Source organism: Chionomys nivalis, chromosome 13, assembly GCF_950005125.1.
Source record: "Chionomys nivalis chromosome 13, mChiNiv1.1, whole genome shotgun sequence".
Classification (NCBI taxonomy): Eukaryota; Metazoa; Chordata; class Mammalia; order Rodentia; family Cricetidae; genus Chionomys; species Chionomys nivalis.
In genome coordinates, this window is record NC_080098.1 from 48,584,057 (window position 1) to 48,607,502 (window position 23,446).

At 46.8% G+C, this 23,446-nt stretch overlaps 1 protein-coding gene across 1 annotated transcript; it reads left to right on the forward strand.

Annotated features, from left to right (window-relative positions):
• Positions 1 to 8,550: 8,550 nt before the first annotated feature.
• Positions 8,551 to 23,045, forward strand: Irf4 (interferon regulatory factor 4). The gene is made up of 8 exons (XM_057787836.1): positions 8,551 to 8,778; positions 9,723 to 9,909; positions 10,753 to 10,841; positions 11,448 to 11,592; positions 13,220 to 13,327; positions 15,675 to 16,028; positions 19,676 to 19,788; positions 21,733 to 23,045. Exons 1-8 carry the CDS (start codon positions 8,563 to 8,565, stop codon positions 21,871 to 21,873), a joined length of 1,353 nt encoding a protein of 450 aa, XP_057643819.1. The 5' UTR covers positions 8,551 to 8,562; the 3' UTR covers positions 21,874 to 23,045.
• Positions 23,046 to 23,446: the final 401 nt, after the last annotated feature.

Here is a 23,446-nt window from a genome sequence, read left to right on the forward strand (position 1 = left end):
GATCCCCTAATGTGGGAAATAACTTTAGTTTATTTGAATGACATGAGAGCTAAGATTGCTTTGGATCAGAAACCACTTCCTTTGTCTCTCTGCCTCAGAGGACCGAAGACACTCAAGAGAACTCTTTCGGTGTACTCACAACCATCAGATATAAGCAGCAAAAGTTTTAATGTAACTGCTTCTTAGTTTCTCTTTCTGGCCCTTGTTGTAGGGTAATCTGCAACAATAAACTATGTCAAGATTTTGAATAAAGAGAAGTAGAGGAGAAGGAGAGGGAGGAAGGGGAGGGGGGAGGGAGGAGAGGAGGAGGAGGGAAAAGAACAGGAAGAGGGAGGAGGGGGAGGAAAAGAGAAGAGAGATGGAGGATGAGGGAGGGGAGAGGAAGGGAAAGAGAGAAGAGGGAGAGGAAGGAGGGGAGAGGAAGGAGGGTGGAGTGGAGGGAAAGAGGAAGGAGGAGGGACGGGGACGAGAAACAAGCAGGTGAAGTCTACACAGAGAAGACAGGAAAGAAGAGATGCCTGGCACTGTCCTTCATGGATGCAGGAGATATTGCCCAGGCGGTATCTTTGGCTGCAGAGGGAACGGCCACTCCCAGAGGCTCTCTGAAAAGGATAGTGATACTCCCCTTGTGTAAGTCACCATGCTGCCGTTATCCACCCCTCTCCCACTCCATCCTCATGGCTATGCAGAAACCTACAGCCAGGATCAAGTGACTAGATGACGCATCGTAGGGAGGATGGGGTCTGCTTCCAAAAGGAATCACAGTGTGGGTGGTCTCTGATTTACCTTAGATTGACTTAATAGTTTTTATAATGCCATAAATGATGCACAACTAGTGCAATCATCCTTTGAATCCTGAACTCTGATCCTTTCCCAGCTTAGCCACAAAGAGTTGATTCTATCTTGCCAAGCCAGGCACCAGCAGGGGCCTCAACTCCCAATCTCAGTGCTGTCGCCAGTGGAGACAGCTCTACACTGTGCTGATCTCCGAAGCGGGGATATTTGAAAGGTTAACTGTAGAAATGCATGTGACTTATGATATTTTCAACTTATGATGGGTTTGGCACAGCACCAGTAGAAGTTGAGGAACATTGATGCCTACCTGGAAGGAGCCCTCATGAGGCTGATTCTGGGGAAGTGAGGACGCTGGCTCAGTTGAGAGAAAAATCACTGTGTCGTCTTGCTTGGAGAATAGAACACTCAGAAGGACCCCTGGAAATGCTAGAAACACACCGCTCTAGGACTCCCAGAAGAGAGATCATTGAACCACAACAAGTAGGTAATACATCAACAGCCAGGCTGTGGGGGAGACAGGAAGGATACATACGGTACACAGCAAGCAAAATCCTTCACTTCCTATTCACCTTAAGAAAGTCAACTTGAATGACCAGCAGCCCTGTTCCCCTGCACTGCCCATGATCACTGGGTAGTTTCTCAGATACGAACTCTTGAAGGTTAGAGGTCCAGAAGACACAGAGAGACGCACTTGGTTGGAAACTGAGATGGACATTTAAAAGACTCCTCTGGTACAGGATTATCAATATGCTGATGGTCTGAAGACCTGAAAGCATGGGGTTATTGCTCATACAATGTAGAGGTCCAAGGGGACCCACTCGGATACCCTTAGTCTTTCTTTGTCAGTGTTGATGGGGAACTATAAAGTGTTGACAGAGATTTCTGTCCCACCTGGTCCCACAGCCATTCAGTCCCAAAAAAATCATACAGAGGTCTATGTTAATCATAAACGGATTGGCCTAGTAACTCAGGCTTCTTATTAATTATATTATATTGTAATATAATATAACTTACATTAGCCCATAATTCTTTTCTGTGTTAGCCACATGGTTCGGTACCTTTCATCAGTGAGGCATTTCCATCTTGCTTCCTCTGTGATGACTGCAGACTCAGCCTTTCCTCTTCCCAGAATTCTCCTGTTCTTGTCATCCCACCTCTACTTCCTGCTGGTTACTTTCTCGCTTATACTTCCTGCCTGGCTACTGGCCAACAGCATTTTATTAAAATACAAGTGACAAATCTTTACAAAGTACAAGACCATTGTCCCACAGCAATAAAGGGAATGCAGAACCTTTGGACCAGAAAGGACTTGAAGACCAGCAATTCAGATTCATCATGGATGAAGGCTTATTTTGTCTAGTGATCTACTCAAGCTTTAGTTGAGTATTTTATCACAGCAACAGAAAAAAAGGTTTGTCTGAGCTAAAAGTGGAGATTATCAAACTTGGATACCCTCAAATTAAAAAAAAAAAAAAGCCTAGTATAGACAATACCTGCCCCAGGCATGCCCAAAGGCTCATCTCGTAGATCTAGACATCATCAAGTTGACAGTATTAACCCAGGTCCCCAACTTCCAGCTCAGAGTCACACTTCCTCGGTGAGAGTCTGGGAAGTGGATTCTCAGGGGTACCATTTTCTAATATCTGCAACTGGATCTTTCCTCATCAGGCTTCAGGTCCTCTTCCTTAGCACCCCCGATTTCCCATGTGCCTGTTCTGCCTGGGACCTTGTCTCTGCTGTAGAATCCTCCCAGGACTGGTCATTCCCCTCTGTCTGCCGTACCCAACCACAGCCAGACAATCCCTCCTTTGCTGTGGCTCTCACCTCATAACAGGCAATGTGTGTCATGGCTCTACACACACTGCTCATTGCCAGCATGAGAAGCTAGTGCATGGGTCTTGCTGAACCCCTTTTCTTTGCCAGAGGTCAATGGTGTCCCACATTGACTGGTCCTGAATAACCCATATGAACAAGAAGGAAGTCAGACCCCTAAACCCGAGGTTGACCATACACAATGTCACATTCCCTGAAAGATATACTCTACCACCCCAAGTGCCCCAGCATCAGAAATAATGGCACCCGTGTGACAAGTGATGCACAGTGTTCTGCTGAAAAAAATAGCAGCTACAGTTTAGAATGATCGAGAGTCAAGCAATGCTACACACGGGCGAGATGAGACAATGCTATTTGCCTTTCACCTCTTGCTTGTTTTCAGAAAATTGTCCTCAGTGATTGCACCCCATTTGCACTTTTGCTGGCTTGGGAACAGGAGTTGGCAGGATCAAGTGTCTCCTTGCTCAGAGTCACGTCACTATTTACGCAGCAAGCCCAGCAAGTCAGAGAGGACTGTTACGAGGAAACTTCTTAGAATGCTGTTGATAAAAGGGGACAAAAGGGGAACAGTCCCTTGTTTATAAACATGACGAAAGAGAAGAAAGGGGCAGTGTTGCCCTAGAGTCACAGACTTGGTGACTCCTTATTACATAATTGATTAAAATGACAAGTCTCATTTCCTACTAGCCTGAGAGTGGTTATTTTCTGCCTAGGACACAGCCACATATTTTGATTCCTGGCATCGACCGTGTTCACAACAGCTTCTGCTTCTTCATGACTGATATTCTGGGGGATGTTTGATCCTGGAGCTGTGCAAAAGCACAGAAACACTCAGAGCATTTTGCAATTTCAGTTAAAAAGATATGTTCAGGACTACATAAAAACAGTTGTATGAATTATTGCCCAATAATGCATCGCTTTTCTAAGTGTTCAGTTCAGCTCTTGGGATCCACCTGCCTCATCCTCTCAATTCTGAGATTATATGCACACAAAGCTATGCCCGGCCTTTTACATGGGTGCTAAGGACCTGAACTCAGGGTGAACCCTTATGCTCGCAGAGGAAGCACTCTTACCCACTGAGCCATCTCCCCATTCTCTAACTTTAACCCCAGGAGCAGCAAACAGATGTATAAATGGGAAAGACTGGTCCACAAAAGCTGAGTCCTTGGGCAAGTCACAGAGATGGCCAGTAGCCCTTCCGGGTCTCTCTCCTCATGTGCACAACTGGACTGAATACATGCTGCCCTGAACAACCGTGGATGAAGGACAAATGTCATTATGTCTGTGACACCTCCCAAGTGCTGCTTTAGGATACAAACAGTCACAGTTCCAAGAGAGTGAACACTTGTGACATATATGATTTCACTGTCAGGACACTTCAGAGGGCAGGTCACTATCACTTTTGACCATGGGAAAGTTAGATCACTATCCAAGCCTTCACTACCATTAGCTCTAATCACTTCCTCCTTGCTACTTACTTACCAGAGAGTGGTCAGAGGTCATACCCAGCATTCCCTGACACTAACCATGGAGTGGTCAGAGGTCATACCCTGCATTCCCTGACACTAACCATGGAGTGGTCAGAGGCATTCCCTGACACTTACCATAAAGAGGTCAGAGGTCATACCCAGCATTCCCTGTCACTTACCATAAAGTGGTCAGAGGTCGTACCCATCATTCCCTGCCACTTACCATAATGTGGTCAGAGATCATACCTGACTCTTCACACATTGTAGTCAGGGCATCAGATTTTTTTTTTAAGTCAAAGGCAACCTGCATTAAAACCATAGAACATGTTTTTAAACTTTCCTGTTTCATTTTTTAGTTTTTTTTTTACAAAAGTTTAAAAATAGTCACATTAATTTTTTTCAAGTACAGAATTTCACTTTTTTTAAAAGACAAATTGTTATTCTCATTTTAAGGAGTGACTTCATGAGAAAATATATTTATCCAAAACAAGGTCTGAGCCTCTTGGAGGGGTGACAGCTTTGCTTAGGGATGTTGGGGTTGAACCCAGCGCCCATTAGGAGATAGACAAGCACTCTACTGCCAAGCTACACCCGTGGCCAAATAACGACTTTTGGTGTGTCTGTGGGCTCTGGAAACCATTTTTCTTACATGTGAATGTATAATTTTAAAAGGTCAATTCTTAAACTATCGAATTTAGGTCTATTCAGCTTTTCTCAGTTTCCTTATGGTTAAGTGTTAATGAAAAGGTTACCTGGTTCAGATCTGGTTCCTTGCTCAGCATTCTTTAGCCAAATAATCCAAATAATCTCCATCCAGACCAGAGAGTTCTGCCTTTGGGATGGGTGCTCAATGAACTAATTTCCCATGACATTTTAGAACAACTGTCCACTACTTCACTGTGGAATGTGTGGTTTTCTCAAGTCTCAGTGGGAAGGAGGATGGGGGGGGGGGGATCTGTGACTCTCAAAACTGCCCCTTTCCTGTCAACTGTGACTATGATTAAGAAGTTCTCAGTGAGCACCTTGGCCACTCCTTTCTCTCCACCAGCGACAATGTGAACATCAAGAACCTTCAGTGATTCATAAGGAAATTTCATTCAACCAAAAAGAGAAACAAAATCATACTGTCTGCAAGAATGGTTGGGACCGGACCTCAATGTGTTGTGTGAAATAAGCCAGTCTCTCAAACATGTGTCTCACATGCTTTCACGTGTTGAGGCAAGGGCATGAAAGTAAAAGGGGACGCCTAAGGATGTGGGACACGGCGGAAAGCTCGAGGGGTGAGTGGTAAGAAATGGCACTAGAGGAGGGGAAGGTGACCTGAGTATTCTCTATCTGTGGATAAAAATGCCGGGAAGAAACCTACTACTGTGTGCAATTAAAAGATGCTAATGAACCAGGAAATGTTAATGGTTCAGATAGTTTATTGTTTGCATCCACCTCACCGTTAAATTATCACAGTTAGGGGATCTAGCCGATGACAAACAAGTAAGCCAGAAGATGGCGTTGACGATTAGTAATCACATCTTTAAATGAGATAGCCATGCGAAGTCTCAGAAGGTTTCTGGTAATGACTATTGTTCAAAATTCTGAAAACAGAGGATGTGGATGGGCGAGGAAAATGTTAAAACCGTCTAAGCCAAGACAGAGCACACGTGGATGGAAGGACAAAAAAAAAAAAAATTCTGGTTTGCTGTTTTTGCGTGGAGCAGTCTCCTATTTGTGCACACTGTGAAGGAAAATAATTCCCCAGTGGCAACACCATGCTATCTGAAGCAATGATCTCTCCTTCACCTAGAGATGTGTCTCCAGCGACCAGGGCAGTTCCCAACAGGTAGAAGGTGTTCAAAGAATATTTCTGAATGAACAAAGTTGTGAAGGAAGAAGAGGGGAAAATGGGTGTGACCAGAGTTTTCTTTGAACGAAACTCTGTTGTTTACTACCCCGGCTCTGACAGTGGAAAACTGACTGGGGTGAAATAAAGACATGGCATCCTGTTAATTTCTGAGAAAGCCTGTTGCTGTTAGGAAAAAAGCATCACCGTGGGCATCGCTGAGTCTGTTGTGCTGGGGCTAAACTCAGCTGTTTCTTCTAAAGTCCAGGACCCAGGGTAGAAGATTAAAAGAAAAACCGAGAAATAAGTGAAATGAAAAGCTTTACAAACGTTCCAAACTGACCTGCGGTGGCTGTGATCTAAAATCATATAGAAACTGGTGATTTGGCTGCTTACCTGAAAATATCAAGTAAACAACATATTGCAGACGTCCAAGGCTGGCTGGAGAAAGCCAGTGGTGAAAACTCGGGGAATTAAATGACCACATTGTCAATGAAGTAAACTTCTTAATCCGCTTAGTTCTCCTGTTTGGGGCACTCTTACCCCACCGGTAACTGGTAACTGCCTCTCCGGAGACTGAGGTTAAAATTATCATTTTAACGTGAATTGACATCCGGAAGTACTAACTACCTGAATACTTAGGGATCCCCATCTCTTTTATGTTGCCATAATGAAACTTTGGGGGCTGTGTTGTCTGAGTCATCTCAATTCATCGGTTTCATACACCCAAAGTGTGTAAGCGTTTCAGACACCGTATTTGGACCACGACTTATGGACTCCTCTCTCTATTTTCTTTTTAGTGAGCCTGATGTTCTCTAAACACTGTGGAGAGACAGGGCTTTCCGTTGTCTGTGCCAAGGATGCTCCCTGCCTCTCAATCTATCTCTTCTGTCACGTGCTGTGAGAACCAAGTTCCCTAGACTCCAGCCCCTCCACCGCTTCCCGCCCTGGTCGTGCCGATAGAGATGAGCGGTTACTAGTTAACAGCTAGTCTCCGTGTAGGTTCTAGTATCTAGCGGAGATTTCCTTCCTGAGCTTTGTCCTCCACTGCAACGGGCCAGAGTGACTGTCCCATTGAACTGAGAATTTCCGAGTGTGTCAGAGTCCCAAGCCCCCTCCCCTGGAGGGACTGGAGAAAGTCAGAGCTTGTCCGCAGGGGGACAGCCCCTGACCCTGCGGGCTACAATCCGAAGCTCCTGTCCCAGCCGTTTGGCCTGGCACGCGGCAGGGATGGAGGGCTGGCCCGGTCTAGGCGAGTCACGCCTTCGCAGGCGGAGCCGCCCCGCCCCGCCCAGCGCAGAGCTCCGCCCCGGCTCTATAAAGTTCCTCTTTCTCACCTCGCTTTCCGAGTTTCACCACTTGAACTTGGGACCCTTTGCTGCCCTCAGCTCAGAGTGCGGGTGAGGTAAGGCCTGGAGTCGGGCAGAAGGAGGAGTATGATGCTGGTGACAGGACAGGGCGGGAACGAAAAGCTCAGCTTTCATCCCTGAGCCCAATCCCTGAGGGAACGTGGCGAGATAGGGGTCCCACCGGCTCCCCTCAGTCTGCGTTGACCCGGGATATGTGCACTGTGGGTTCTGTGTGAGGCTACTTGGACGCCCAGAACATCCCCACGGGCTGGGCGGGACGAGCTAACGGGACTGTCTTACCATCAAAGGAGCACACACTGGCGGCAGCTTGTCCGCAGTGGGACAGCCACTGACCCTGTCTGTTTCCGTCGGAAACTCCTTTCCCAATCCTGATTCATAAGGACCCAAACTCATTGAGGACTCCAGCGCGATTCCTAGGCTAGATGGCCAAGGAGAACTAGGAGCTCTAAACTTGGGGCGCTCAGAACCCCTTCCCCCACGCCCTACTTCGCTTCCCGCGCAGGGGAGCTGGTGCTGCTGTCCGCAGCACCAAGTATTGCCAGACTCGCCTTAACCCCCGCCTGGGGTCGCACCGACCCTCTGCAGGCTGGAATCTCCCGCTTTTTGGCTGCGCTGCTCACCCCAAACCCAGACTTCCACTTGTTGCTTCCAGGGCCCACGTAACTGTCTCTGGCTGGGTAGGTAGGCCTGGCTTTATCCCGGGGACAAAGTGAGGGTGTCAAAGAAAAGAAGAAAAAAATCGAGGGAGAGGAGAGCTAGGTGCTCCACATCTACCATGGGCACAGGACCTGGACAAGGGCTAGTCCACGTGCCAGGTCCTTCGCGCCTGGAGCAGCCTAACCCCAGGAGGGGGACCAGAGTAGAAACAGAGTGAGGGAAAAGTGGGGTGAAAGGAGCCGGCAAAGAGGAGCGAGTAAGCAAACGGGGCGGCCAGGATGGCACAAGACTTGGAGTGTTCAGAGAGTTGTGTCTCTAGGAGCTTGCGATGGGGAGCGCGTTAAAATAGTGAACAGTGAGTGCAAGATGGGGCGAGATGGTGCGCGCCAAGGGATGCTCTCCACACCTTCGCCAAGATACTTTCTCTTGGGGGACTCTGGCGAAATTGGCACTGCACGCGAGCACCTCGCAGCCTTAGGAACTCCGGGGCCTCGTGGTCACTGCAAGAGTTTGGGTCAGGACGCCCTGAAAGAGATGCGACAGTGTCTGCAGGGAAGTTTGTCTCCCCACAGTGCGCGAGCTCGGGAGGAGATTGGCACGCGGCATGAACCTGGAGGCGGGCAGCCGGGGCGCAGAGTTCGGCATGAGCGCGGTGAGCTGCGGCAACGGGAAACTCCGCCAGTGGCTGATCGACCAGATCGACAGCGGCAAGTACCCCGGGCTGGTGTGGGAGAACGAAGAGAAGAGCGTCTTCCGCATCCCGTGGAAGCACGCGGGCAAGCAGGACTACAACCGCGAAGAGGACGCCGCCCTCTTCAAGGTTACAGGCAATCGGGGATCCTAGGGTGGGAGAGAGTGGGGGAAGAGAGGAGAGTCAGAAAGCTCTCTGGACTCTCTGTACCTCCAGAGCAAGGGACCGGGAGGTCGGGTGGGCCCCGCGAGGCAGAGGCCTGAGCGTCAAGCTTGGGGGTCCTGCTTGGCAGAAGCCCCGGGAGAAGGGAAAGAGGCTCTAATCTCTCTGGTGATTACACCATCGGAAAACCAGGTCCCCGTTCTTACTTGAACATCCCTGGGGCGCAGAGGTGCCCTGAGGCTGGGGCTTCTGTTACATAGTCCCTTAGGCTGTTTCCTGCCACTGTCACCGCCTATGACTAGGACCTCTTTCGGGTACCCTGTCTCTATTTTTCTACTTTTCTGAGTTTCTCTGGGTTTTGTTTCTTTGGTTGGGCTCCTCTGTAGTCTGGTTCTAGTTCTGGAAGCTTCCATCTCTGTTTCTGTTCTTTGGGTGACTTTGTCTATTCCAAGTGTTCCTCTGGGACGCCCCCACACACACGCACGTGAGTAAGGTCCCCAGAGAGTTGGCTCACTGAACTGTGAAGCCCCCAGCCTCCACCTGGCAGCAGGGTAGGGGAAGGGGACTTCCTGCGGGAATTTGTTCAAAGTACCTCAGTGTGACTTCGTAGATGCCCTCTCTGGGGCCTGCCCCTCCGCAGCTCTGCAGGCCTTAGTCTTATCCACACTTGATGCAGGCACTGGGTACCTGGAGTCCGGGGGGGGGGGGGGGGGGGGGGGCGGGGGGGAGGGGGAGGGTCTCCCTATCTCACCACAGGGTCGTAGGTGAGTTCTTACCTTAACGGAATCCGGTATCATGTTCTACGTTTTGGGCAGCAGCCAAGCTGAAACGACAATCTTCATTTCAGAAATACAATTTGTAAATTCCTTGTGAAGACCTGAGCTCTGACTTTTGCTTCTCTTCACTCTTAGGCCTGGGCGCTATTTAAAGGAAAGTTCCGAGAAGGTATCGACAAGCCAGATCCTCCAACTTGGAAGACAAGATTACGATGTGCTCTGAACAAAAGCAATGACTTTGAGGAATTGGTAGAGAGGAGCCAGCTCGATATTTCCGACCCGTACAAGGTGTACAGGATTGTTCCTGAAGGAGCCAAAAAAGGTAGGGGATTCCCCCGATATAGATCTTAGGGTAGAGGCAGCCTGACACATAGATCCCAATTCCCACTCAGGCCACTTTCTACTTCTGTTTTGTAGATTGCTACCTCCTGCCCCATGGCCGAGCCCAGCAGCCTCTGCCCATGCTCTCTAGGTTATGAGTGAAAACCCTGTGGTATTAGTTTAAGATTAGGACTCGGACTTTAAGCCCGGTGGGGGCGTGGGTATGCCCATGCAGGCGTTAAAGTGTTCCGGTTACTCCATTCAATTAGGATGTGAACCAAATCTCCAAACAAAAACTGCAAGATCCACTAAAGTTTTAATTACCTAATATCCTCTAATAATTAAGCATTTTTAGAGGGGAAAGCACATTGCACACCCCATAAGTATTCACACTTATTGTAATAAGAATGCCAAAGTTTCTACGGCCTGCTGGGGTACTTATGAAGATTCAGATCTACACTTTCCTCTTTCAAAGATTCCAACTGGTGTGTCTAGATCGGAGCCCGGGAATATGTGTTTGTTCCAATCAGGCAGGATGCCTCAGCTAGACACCATCTCACTGCCAGAAACCACTCACTCGGTGGATCACAGAGCCCTGCGTGGTGTTTCTTTTTCTGGCTGTCACACACAAGTCAAAACTTGCTTAAACAGTCTAACAGCACAGACAAATAATAGCTGGAGGGAATTGCTTGAAAATAAAAAAAAAAATAAAAAAAACACCTGATTGGTTAACATGGCTATGCATTCTAAGAATTAAATGCTCAGGTATTTTTCTAAGATTTGCTATTCAGTTAACCCAGTTCCCTCTTTCAGTGCTGTTTCTTCTTCTTCCCCAAACACGCAGGAGCGAAACAGCTCACTCTGGAAGACACACAGATGGCCATGGGCCACCCCTACCCCATGACAGCGCCTTATGGCTCACTGCCAGCCCAGGTATGTGGGGGACTATTGGGCTTATGGGAGGCTAGGCTGAGTCTTCTGGCTGGCTCCACCGAGAGGGGAAAACACAAATGAAAACAGCGGGCTTGCTGTTTGCTGTGGCTAGGACAAACGCGAACAAACCCCTGGCCAGAGAGGATGTTTCGGTTTCAACATGGTGTCACTCTCCCTGGTGGTGAAGTTGGGGAGTCTGATGTGTCCCACCTATTGAGATGTGCTTCTCTACTGATGGCCAGTCTTCTGGGAATGAGACCTTTTGTGGAAGTCAAGGAATTTGGAAGTAGGACCTTGTCATGTGAAACCACAGGGCAGCTGACTTCTCTAGGCTTCCCCAACGTCAATTACAGTACTGTTTTATTCTCTTTGGCGGCTTACAAAGGGGCAGACTGCGCTGCAGCATTTTTGGTGCCATGCTCAGCCATATGATGAAACTTTACAAAAATCACAGATTAACACAATGTCCCCATTGTGCCCCTAGACCCTCTATGGCTGTTTCTTACCTACTGTGATAGACAGTGCAAACTACTTTTTGGACAAGATGAGTTAGCTGCTGGCCAGAAAAAAGGTGTTTTCCTCTTAGCAATGCCTGTGCTCTGTCAGCAGGTTCATAATTACATGATACCACCTCATGACAGAACCTGGAGGGATTATGCTCCTGATCAGCCACACCCAGAAATCCCGTATCAGTGCCCTGTGACGTTCGGCCCCCGCGGCCACCACTGGCAAGGTCCATCTTGTGAAAATGGTAAGGAATGTGCCAGGGAAGGAGACAGAAGAACAACCTGGGCTTAGGGTGTGGGCACCCCTGGGTGGCCCTCCTGCCTAGCACCATAGGGCTGTCCCCTTCCACAGAGATGCTGAGAGACATCACATGAAGACTGGAGAGGGTGGGGGCTGTGGGGCGGGCTCTTGCCTTGTCCTGTAAGATGCTGAAGTCCTGAGAGCCATGAGAAGTTTCACTCTGTGTGGGAACTTAATTAAAAGATCCCAGAAATCATTTCAAGCAGCTGAAAAATACCCCCTTTTTAATAAATAGAGAAAAGCATGGATATCTACAAGTGCCCAGTGTCAATTATAAAATTTGTCTATTTTTTTTTGTTTCAATTGTTTGGTTAACATGTTCTTAACTCTCCATAACATCATGCTTTCTTTGTCATATTAGGACAGAGGGGCAGATTTTTGTCAGCCTTCCCTCTGAATTGTCCCTTATTACTGATAGAGGGCCATACTATCTCCCTAGTCTATTTCTTTCAACTCTCCTGTAAGGGACCACACTACAAACTGTGCCCAGCCCACCTTTCCAGGGACTTCAGGGGATCATTGTTAGTTCATGTCCCTTGAGTGGTGAGTCATTAGTAGCCGTTCTTGGCACTAAGGGTGGAACAGAGCACAAGTAATCCACAAAGCTTCTCTACAAACGAGTGTCAAGCTCCAGAAGACCCGCAGGGTCCCCAGATGCTAGATGAACTCCCACAGAAAAACAAACAAACCAACAAACAACAACAATAACAAACCCACCAATTAACCGGACACAGAAAATTCCACAAACTCTGTTAGGCAAAGCTTTGATCATTTGGTATTTATTTAGGCGAGAGCACTGAGCTGTACCCTGTACCCTGCGCCCCTTTTAAACTGTGTGTGTTAAGGGAGAGTCTTGCTAAATTACCCAGCCTAGATCACTCTTTGAACCTCTTGCCTTGAACTCCTGAGCAGCTGGGATCACATGTCTGTACCACCAGGTTGGGCTTCAACCAAGCTTTTAGGACTTCTAAGTTTATTATTTAAATAGAAGTCTTGACACAGGTCACCACACATGTAGTCCTTTGAGATTATCTGGGAATCATTTCCTTGTCACAGTTTCACTGCCCCCGCCCCCTAGTACCTGCATTCCATCCTTGCTTAGACTATTCTTGGTTTGGTGTGCCATAACTTCTGGGCTGCCAGGGAACATGGTTCAGTTTTCCCCAAAACTTACAAACAGCGAGCAGCATAAATGATGACTGAACAATTTGTTATGTGTTTAACCAGCTTTTATCTAAATCTGAACTCTGGCCCCGCTGGAAATGTGATGTGTGGCTGGTGCGAATCCCTCTCCTTCCGGGCCCCAGGGTCCTGCTATGGGATATGGAGAGAGCTCCACATTTCCACCAAGGCTGGGCTCTAATTCCTTCCTCCGCGCCACTCTGTATTTTCCCCACTCAACTTGGACTTTGCCCTTTGCCTCATAATCACGTGCTCTGCTGGCAGTGGGTGTTGGGAGCCTCTCAAGCTTGGGTTGGAAGGTGACAGGACATGGCTCCTCCCAACTCTAGAGCCCCCCTGCACTTGGACTTTCTGCTTAGACATCAACTGATTTTTATTTGCAAACACAGGTTGCCAGGTGACAGGAACCTTTTATGCTTGTGCCCCACCTGAGTCCCAGGCTCCTGGAATCCCCATAGAGCCAAGCATAAGGTCTGCTGAAGCCTTGGCGCTCTCAGGTGAGTGTAGCGCTTCCTTTAAGGCTTTCAGGGAGGTGGCATCTCTCCTCCGGGTAGGTTGGGTGAGGATTTAGATTCTTACCTTGCCGGACCTGAGGCCTGGAGTAGACATTGACCCAGGATCTGCAAATATCACAGAGACTAAAGAACACTATTAGAAATCTCTGCAGGAGTAACAACTAGCCAAATACTATTTGGATGACGTCCTTAACCTCTCCATTACCTGCCCAACTTTCCAGGAATGTGTAGCCAGGCTCCTCCTCCAGCCAACATCAGGGAGCAGAGAGTCTTCATTGGCATAAAGCTTTTCATTTCCAAATGCTGTTTGTCCTTTCAGTGTTAGCCACAAACAGGTGGTCCTGAACTGCTTCCAGGGAATGCTGGTTCTGGACCCTGGTCTCTGAGAAGTTCTTATGCCCCCCCCCAAAGGACTATATTGCTCTGTCTCCCTTGCAGCTTCGACAGAATTTCTGATCATGAATGGATTTGATCTGATTTTAAAGTTCTGCTACTAATTAAGCCTGAGCTTAGAGATACTGACATGTTTTAAGGGAGCCCCAACACAAATGAAATATGCAGCCTATGTCCATTTAATCTTTAGATGATTTTTTGTATGTTTTCAAATGGGTGAATAGCCGGGCGGTGGTGGCGCATGCCTTTAATCCCAGCACTCGGGAGGCAGAGGCAGGCGGATCTCTGTGAGTTCGAGACCAGCCTGGTCTACAAGAGCTAGTTCCAGGACAGGCTCCAAAACCACAGAGAAACCCTGTCTCAAAAAAAAAAAAAATCGAATGGGTGAATATTAAAAATAGTTTGCACATTAGAATTCTCACCACGCCTATGGCTGCCTTAAAAGTCTGTGATTGAAAATATCAACTAAATTGTAACAGTTTTAGGCACTTCCCTTGCTCACAAGGGAGGAATAAGTCTTGACACCTAGTTCCTTCCAATTCTGATGCTTGGGGAGACTTTGTGAGCCACTTAAGAGCAGCAGAGAGACAGTTCTGAGCATTAGGGCTTGCCACTGAGTCTAGAAAGCCCCAGACCCTCTTCGGGAACACCTAAGACTTGTACAGGTGCCCCGGGTACCCCAAGAGTGGGAAATAAATATCTGTTTTTAGCTCTGCAATCTGGTGACTCTGGTGACATTAAATGAAATGAAACCTGCCCTGCCAGTCACCTCAGATGGCCAACGCCCCCTCTCTTTGGGTGCATTGCCTGACTTGCTCTTTATAGCAGCAGAAATAGGAGACACCATGATGTGGGCTGCGTCAGAATCTGCCATTGAAGAATACGAGGGTTTTGTGGGTTTCTTTTTCTGTTTTGCATAATTAATTATCAACCCAGAGTGCACTTTTCAGAAAGCCATTCTTTCCAGGCGTTGTTTGGGCTCCAACCCCCACCACAGGTATCTGTCTCTGTCTGGGGAGCCCTTTACACACCCAACCTGCCCTTTAAGACTGTGGGTGGTGTTCTAAAGCGGTTTATGAAACAATAAAATCATTTGTCAATAATGTCTTAAAGCTGTAGAAAATATAGTTGTTGGGTTCTTTTCAAAGTTGAACACAAAGTTTAGAGGGATTTTATAAGGTTTAACATTAATTTTTGGCTCTTAGAGCATTTTCTCATCAATTCCTTTTTCCCACCCAAAGAAAATAAGAAAATAAAGGTATCATTTTTTTTCATGGCCCAGAAATCGTAATTTCATTTCTTACTTCCAACATATGTACATGAGAGTTTGTTGGTTGGTTGTTGTTGTTGTTTTGTTTTTACTTAGATGACATCATGGTGATACGTTAGGGAAGTTTCAGAGCTGTCGACACGTTTGGCTTGTCTTCTGAGATATTTCTGTAGTTTTTACTAGTGAAATTAATCTTGGGGTTCAACTTCAAAATTAAAATGGATTTGGCTGTGAAATGACTTCCTATTCAGTGGTGTTACTTCCTATTTTAGACAAAATGCCATCACTGCTAACATCATCAACCAACCAACCCACATAGAGGTGCTGTCTAGTAAAAATGGGCTGGAAATCCAAGCAATGCACCCCTCCCCCAAGAGGAGTAAATAACCACATCAACCTTTGAAAATAGTCATGTTAGAGAAACAAGTTTCCTTCCAGTTTCTTTGTGGTCCAGGAATCTGCAGGGGACAAGGGCAGCTCACATCTCCCAGACTCCCTTGGCCCTGCAACCTCCTGCTTGTTCATGGAGCATCTTTACACACTAGTGTTCCACCTACTGTACTGATATGTAACACATATCAGTGTTGTCGTTGAGTCTTTGGGCCTCTGAGCATTGTGGTATCTGCCCCAGGTCCATCAACACTGACTCCAGAGTTCTCTTCACAGATTGCCGGCTGCATATCTGCCTCTATTACCGGGATATCCTAGTGAAGGAGCTGACCACATCCAGCCCCGAAGGCTGTCGGATCTCCCACGGACATACCTATGATGTCAGCAACCTGGACCAGGTCCTATTCCCCTACCCAGAGGACAATGGGCAGAGGAAGAACATCGAAAAGTTGTTGAGCCACCTGGAGAGGGGACTGGTCCTCTGGATGGCCCCAGATGGGCTCTATGCCAAAAGACTCTGCCAGAGCAGGATCTACTGGGATGGGCCCCTGGCATTGTGCAGCGATCGGCCCAACAAACTAGAAAGAGACCAGACTTGCAAGCTCTTTGACACACAGCAGTTCCTATCAGGTAATATACCTCACAACCTGCTTGATGGAGGTGGTGATGGGTGCTGGCAATTGGAAGGTCCCAAATGGTGGAGTCTGCCCAAGCAGGGGTCTTCCCCTTGAGATTAGTGAGCTCACCCAGGAATATGGTGTCTCTTTGACTCATGTCTTACATTTGTCTGTTGTGTGCTCCTCTTATTAACAGAGGGCCAGGAAGAGGGTCCCTATGACCTGGCCAGGATAGACTATGGTGCAAATTGATATCTTAAATTATCATTATTATTATCAGTCTTTCTTTTGAGGCAAGAGCTATGTTGCTCAGGTTGGCCTAGAACTGGAGATGCCTTGGGATTATATATGTGCACCATCACAAGTGGCTAACGAAGTAAAATGTGGGTTTTCGGCAGCTAGTGCCTGTCCACCAGCAAGGTTCCACTGTACCGGCTCTATGATCTCCGCAAGTTTATCTGTTGACACTACAGCTTCTTAGGGGTTCCTAGAAAAATGAAGATGGTTAGAAGCATATTGTTGACATTCTTGGTCAGGAGATGTGTCATCCTTACCAAAGTGCCACACTGCAGGTGGGACCAAGGTGGAGAGTGTAAGGACCAGCTTCAGCAGGGGGGACACGCTGAGAAAGCTTGGCCTTATCTCTGGCACATAAAGGCTTCTAGTCATATTTTCCAGAACCTGTATTTCTTTTTTTTTTTCTTTTTTTTGATTTTCGAGACAGGGTTTCTCCGTAGCTTTTTGGTTCCTGTCCTGGAACTAGCTCTTGTAGACCAGGCTGGTCTCGAACTCACAGAGATCTGCCTGCCTCTGCCTCCTGAGTGCTGGGATTAAAGGCATGCGCCACCACCGCCTGGCCAGAACCTGTATTTCTTATTGTTTACATTTTGCTTTTCTTTAGTTAAGTTAGCCCCAAGATGGCTTCTATGAAGTCATTCTCTATGCCACTGTGGGGTGCCATCCAGAGGGTTTCCCTAGCTCTCTGGCACAGGATGTCTTTGGGGGGTAGGCTGCTCTGCTGGCTGCTGCCAGTCTCCCCATCATATCTTGAGCTTGCTTTTTCCTGAAGCCCTTCCCATACAACCCACACCTCCAACTTTTCTTGTGCTTTCCATTTCTTGAACCTGAAGTGGTTTTGCTCCTTTCATCTGTGCATAGCAGGGTAGCTTAGAATGCATGTACACTGTGTAAATCACACTAGTTAGCATGTGTATCATCTTGTATGCCTATCTTTTTTTTTTTTTTGGCAAGAACACTACTTGAAATCTACTCTCGGCTATTGTCAAGCATGTGGTCCATTATTGTAGTCATGAAGATATACCATTGTTGAGCTTGCGTTCAACAAATTCTTGTCTTAATGAGAGCCTATATTCTTTGACCCATAGCTTCCTAACCACTCCCCACTTTGGGTGACCACCATTCAGTGCTACTTTTATGAGTTTAGCTATATGAGAGTTCACATGGGGGTGTCGCGCAGTATTTGTCTTCGGATGCATAGCTAATTTCACTTAGCGTGATGTTCTCCAGGCTCCTCTGTGTCGTTACAGCTTGCAGACCCTCCTTTATAAGAGCTTAGTAATATTCTGTTGTTATCTATATTGCATGGCATTCTCTATCTGTGTGTTAATTGGTGGGCACACAGGATAACTCTTTATCTGAGATGCTCTAACTGGTGCTGTTATCATGTGGGAGTCCAACTATCTCCCCAACACTGATTCACCCTACCCTGGATGTGTACACAGGGAAGACAACTGAAACTTCCATGTGCTTCTCCCTCCCATTCACTTACAAGTCCCAGCGTTCTTGGTGCTAGTGGCATTTCCTAGGTCTTTTGAGCTTCAGTGGCCAGCATTTGCTTCGGTTCATCCAAAGACTCTTTTATTTCCCAAAGCAAAGCATGTTCCTTGATAAATACCGTTTTCTAAGAGTTGGGGCACTAAAAGGGAACCATCTCAGGCTCCAAAGCAGCTACATAGGAAAGACCCTCGGAACTTGGCAAGACTGTTTTGCTTCCCTTGCGGTGAATTGTAGCGTTTGTAGTCTAAGGCAAAATAGAGCAACTTCTTGGAATGGTCATCTGCACTGGGGTCTGGAAGTCCTCATGCGCCCCCACTTCCCACCCCACCGGAAGATTACCACCAATTCCCTGCTTGACTAAGGAATCCCAGAACAAATGACGGTTGCCAGAGCGGGATTGGGAAGTACTCTTGATTTTAGTTTTTTTCCTGCTGGGGATCCAGGCAGGAGGCTGGTGCCACAGTAGAAAGAACACTGCTGGCTGGAAATTTACTTTCTCGGACTTAGAGTTTTCCATAAGCAAGAACTGTTCATATCTGTTTCCCCCTTCTGTAGTGGGACTTGTTCTTTTGGCATCCACAGCCTCCACAGTCCCCAAGCGGCAGAACAGCCTCTGCACCTAGGGATTCCCGCCCAGTGTTCTCGAGTTAGCCGGCTGAGGTGGGCTTTCTCAGAGATTTGTCCTCACTTGCTCCTCTGACTAGCTTGTGGTGTGGGTGTCCTCCCAGGCTCAGGGATATGCACTTTACACACTGTGACTGAACCACTTGGGTTTGATTTGAATTCTGGAAGAAGAAGAAAGAGAGAGAGAAGCAGGAAGTCGGTTATGTGAGCTTCTAGAAGCTCTTCAGTTGCAGAGAGCAGTGGAAATCTTTGATATCTACCCATTCAGGATTTGCACCCTACTAGGGACAGTCCCTATATGCTACAGGGTTGAGCATTCATATCAGATAAGGGCAGAGTCTTCAGGGCTGCTCTGCAGGAGGGCGGCTCTTTTCTGTCAGTTTTATGTAGACAAGACCTGGGAACACAGTGCCAGGAGGAAGAGTAAGGGTTGATGTCAGTGATTGAATGTGGCTTTCTTTTTGTTCTTAGCAATGCTAAGGGTGGAACCCGGGGCCTTGCACACAGAAGGCAAATACTTGGCCAGTGGCAGCGCCCCCGGCCAGGGAGAGGTTTTTTTTTTTTTCAACAATGTTCTTGTCTGTTTCACGTCTCTCAAGTAGGAATACCCTCAGCAGGCACATCCTTGCCAGAGGGGTTTTTCAACCCCCACCCCACACCCCCACCCACCTGCTGTTCTTACGTCATCATTCTGTCCCTAAAGTGAGACTGAAGTCTACTCAGGTCATGGTTTGGAGCTTTAGACATAGTACCCTGTGGGACACTACTGCCAACAGCTGGTGTGGGAGACAGATGCCCTCGGTGCCCAAACACCACGTGGCCACCACGGGTAGGGCAGCGGTGTTTAAAAATAACCTCAGGCCACCCAGAAGGTTTTGCCTTTTGAAGTTGAAATGTCTCCTTTGCCCGTGCTCTTTGTTTGCTTCAACAAGGCTACTACTTTTCTTTGTCTTTTCTGTCCTCCCTCACTTCCTTCTCTCACCTTGTGCATTTCCATGAGTCCAGTGCTGCAGAACAAAGTTCTCACGCTTCGGTCATGTTCCTCAAGTAAAATGAGCTTATGAGGTCACAGGTGAATTCAAACATGAGGCTCTGTGTCTGGGTCTATTCCAAGGGCTAGACTTAGGGAAACAGAGCTTGGGCTCCCCCAAAGCAGAATCACACGTGGCTCTTGTTTTCCATTCTGCCCACTTTACCAGATGTCTGAGCAGTTTTTTTTTTTCCTTTGTGGGTTCCCAGAGCTGCAAGTGTTTGCTCACCATGGCCGGCCAGCACCGAGATTCCAGGTGACCCTGTGCTTCGGCGAGGAGTTTCCAGACCCCCAGAGGCAGAGGAAGCTCATCACGGCTCATGTGAGTTCCCAGTTACATCACTGTCGAGTCACACACTGTGGAGTGGTCCCTTTTAGAGAAGTGGCAAGCGAAGAGCAAACGTCAACTCACCTGGGAAAATAAACGCAGCCCTTAAAATAGCAGAGGAGGAAACAGGCTCCAGTGAACAGCACAGCTCAGGGTGACAAGCTTCCAGCCAAAGTCTGTCACCATCAAAGCAACAGGGTGGATGTCTTCAACCCAAGGCTCTGTGTGTCCGCTATTCTTCACGTCCCCTTCTAGAGGGATTTTAAGCAGTTGGTACCAAGAGCTGCCCTCTGACCTCTCTGCTTCTTGTGGGCTTTTAAAGGGCTGTCTGTTCTAGTAGAGCTTCCTTGAGGGGAAGAACTTTCCCCACAGGGAAGCTGCCTGTTTTATATAACGTAGGTTCCCTCCAGATAATTCCTAGGACCTCTTTTTTTTTCTGTGGAACTTTGGGAAGTTATTTAATAATTCGACAAGAGGTCTGTGGAGGAGGCCTAAGTCTTCCCAAGAGTCCAGGTAGGCCAGTGTGTCCTTACACCCAGTCCAGTTTAAGATGCGTGCAACCATGGCCTGTAAATATCTTTTGTGAAGAAAAGATAACAGATTTATTTAGACAATGTGTAACACTCGTTTAATAACTAAAAAGCAGTTCTGAGTACCTGATGTTTTTAATTGGAAGATTTTCCTCTATTGCCTGTCTAGAAAAGCATCCAGTACCAAGTCAATGTTACATCTCTAAATACCCACAATATCCAAATGCAAAGGGGATTTTAGTTCTGAGAGTATTTCTTAGTAAAAATTAAAAGTCGGGCATACAACTCAGTGGTAAACAGTTGTCCAGCACTGGTAAAGCCTTGGATTCCAGACCCAGCTGGGGATGGGGGTGGGGCACTGATGCTGAACACTCAGCCTCCCTTCCTGATTGCAAAACAAAATCCAAGAAGCAACATTAATCCTGGACTTGAGCATTTCCTCAGTTCTATTTGGTGGTTGATACAATAAGTTTGTAACCGAGTGGGTGAGTCTAGCATTGATAAGCAGCATTTTAAAAGTAGTGAGGAAATTCCTGCCTTGATCTGATTTGAAGGAATTTGGGTGCAGTGGGGCTCCACAAGGAAAGGCAAGGGCAGGCCTATAGGCAAGGGCCTCAAAATGCTGCCCTCAGGTCCATAGGTGGAAAACATCCTCAGGCGCCCACTCACAGACTCTCTTGATTGTCTTATTACAGACTTAATTCATGTAGGGTGATTACAGAGGAGTCATATCGGTCATTGTATATCAAATAAGAGAAGTTTTAATGCATTTGTGATTGGTTGATACAGATCATTCAGCCTGACTTAGTGAAGGCTGGCTTTGGTTGGGAATGTGATCTATGCTCACAAACAAACTAGATCCACCAGAGCCAGTGAACCACGGTTTGCCATAATGCTGTTCAAGTGTTTGTCTTCTCCCTGTGATTCAGAGCTGTACATACTGCATGGCCATCCGGTCATTCAGGGTGACCCCTCTCCCTGTGGTTCAGAGTTGTACATATCGCATGGTCTTCTGTCTGTTCAGGGTGACCCCCTCTCCCTGTCAAACTCATGAACCTAACTTACCCTGAGTTTTACTCCCCCCATTAATTAAATTTTAATTTAATCACCTGATACCAGTCATTCAGTCAAATAAATTCCAAGAGACAATTAGTTTGAAAAATGCCATATTCAGCTTCAATTATAAAATCAAGAATACTGTTTCCAAGATAGGCCTTCTAGGTGTTGTAAGGGCAAACAAAACTGGTTTTTCAAATGGTTCTGAACATGTTTTTGCTATGTTACCTTTTACAACTTGGGGTTTTGCTTAGAGTCTGAGGGTCATTTCATGACGCTTCAACTGTATGGTGCTAAGAGAATGTTTTTTCACATCTACTAATGTCTCTTTTTTAAAAATGTCTTATTAAAGGTGGAACCTCTGTTAGCCAGACAACTGTTTTATTTTGCTCAACAAAACAGTGGACACTTCCTAAGGGGCTACGATCTATCTGAACACATCAGTGCTCCGGATTACCACCGATCGCTCCGTCATTCGTCCATTCAAGAGTGAACCAGCCACACCAAGGATTTTGCTTCGTTGTATATACTCTGACATGGCAGCTGATTGACGCCCCCTTTTTTCAGAAGAGCTACCAAGTGGGTTCACAGTTGAAGACACCACCAGCAGGGGTCTGTGATGAAAAACAGCTCCAACAGCTCAACAGAGGCGCTCGTCCCAGAAGAGTGACTCTCATCCGGGTCTTGACAAGTGCTGGTATTTTGGTGACCGTGCCCTGGCTTATAACTGTGAGACCTGATCTGATCAGTGATGTGTTTACATGTACTTAAATGCCGGCTTGAGCCTGGTGTAGACCGGCTTTTGCTTGCAGACTGAGAAACTGTCGGTATGAATCCCTGACTAGAGAAAGCAGACTTAAGCAGTCTATTTCTCAGGAAAGTAAAGTCTAAACTGGAGACTACCCTGCCCACCCACAGAAAATGTGTTCCAGAATGGTGGGGTCATGTCTCTCAGCCTTAGTCTAGGTTGCAATGTCCCTGTCACTTAGTCTCTGCAAGTAGACCCTGTATCCTGTCTGTTCCTTCTCCTTGGCCTTCCCTCACAGCCAGCTGGTGTACTCTGTGGTCACATACTTGAGCCGAAAAGCATCAGGGATACATAAGATGGGGCATTTTTTAATGTCCTTCTTTCTAACAATGACTACAAAGCTTTTTTCTTTGTCTCCCTTTATTATTTTTTTCTGAAATAAAGGAAGAAAGGAAGGAAGAGAGAGAGCTAGAAATCAAGAGACTGAATACTAGAGGTAGTTTTTTTTTTTTTTTAAGTTCTGTGCCATTTCCCCTTCTATTTGTTTTGTTGGCCATCCGTAGTCTCCATGGCAACACTGGAAGGGAGGAGCTTTTGTGCAGGTTGGGAACTATCAGGACACCAGTGGTTCAGCTGACTGAACAGCTGCAGATTCAGTAGGCTGTTTCTGTTTATTCTGTATGTTAGATGCTTCCTTGTGCCAGTAATAGTCTGACAGTCTCAAAATTACTAGACTTTTCCCAAAATACATTCTTTCACAGAATTCCAAGAGGCCCATTTGCCTTCGTAAGTCTGGTGCCTTACTCTCTTGCTACTGTTTTTGTTTAGGTGACTTTGCCATGTTCCAGGGTTTCTCCCCTACCACCATGTAATTTCTGTTTCTCCCAGGCTCAGGAAGAGTCAGCTTGTCTCAAACACGTGACACTCATTTGTTTTTTTTTTTTTGTTTTGTTTTGTTTTGTTTTTTTTTAACATGGTACTCGTTACTATTTCTTAAGTCATTCCGCAGTATATATTCAAAGAAATGGAGCATTGGAGTGTCATTTTTTATGTTTAAAAAGGAGCCTTTGTTAAATAATACACATTATGGAAAATATCATCAATTAGAGAAGGGGAAAACTGAAAAGCATTTTGTGTTTAAATCTTCCTTCCTAGAATTAGCTCTGAGAGTTCAGTCTGTTCTTTAAAGCTGTTTTAGTTTTCTATACTTACGCATGCAGACGCCTTTTACCGAGAGAGAGAGAGAGAGAGAGAGAGAGAGAGAGAGAGAGAGAGAGAGGAGAGAGAGAGGAGAGAGATGGTGACAGACTCTTATGTA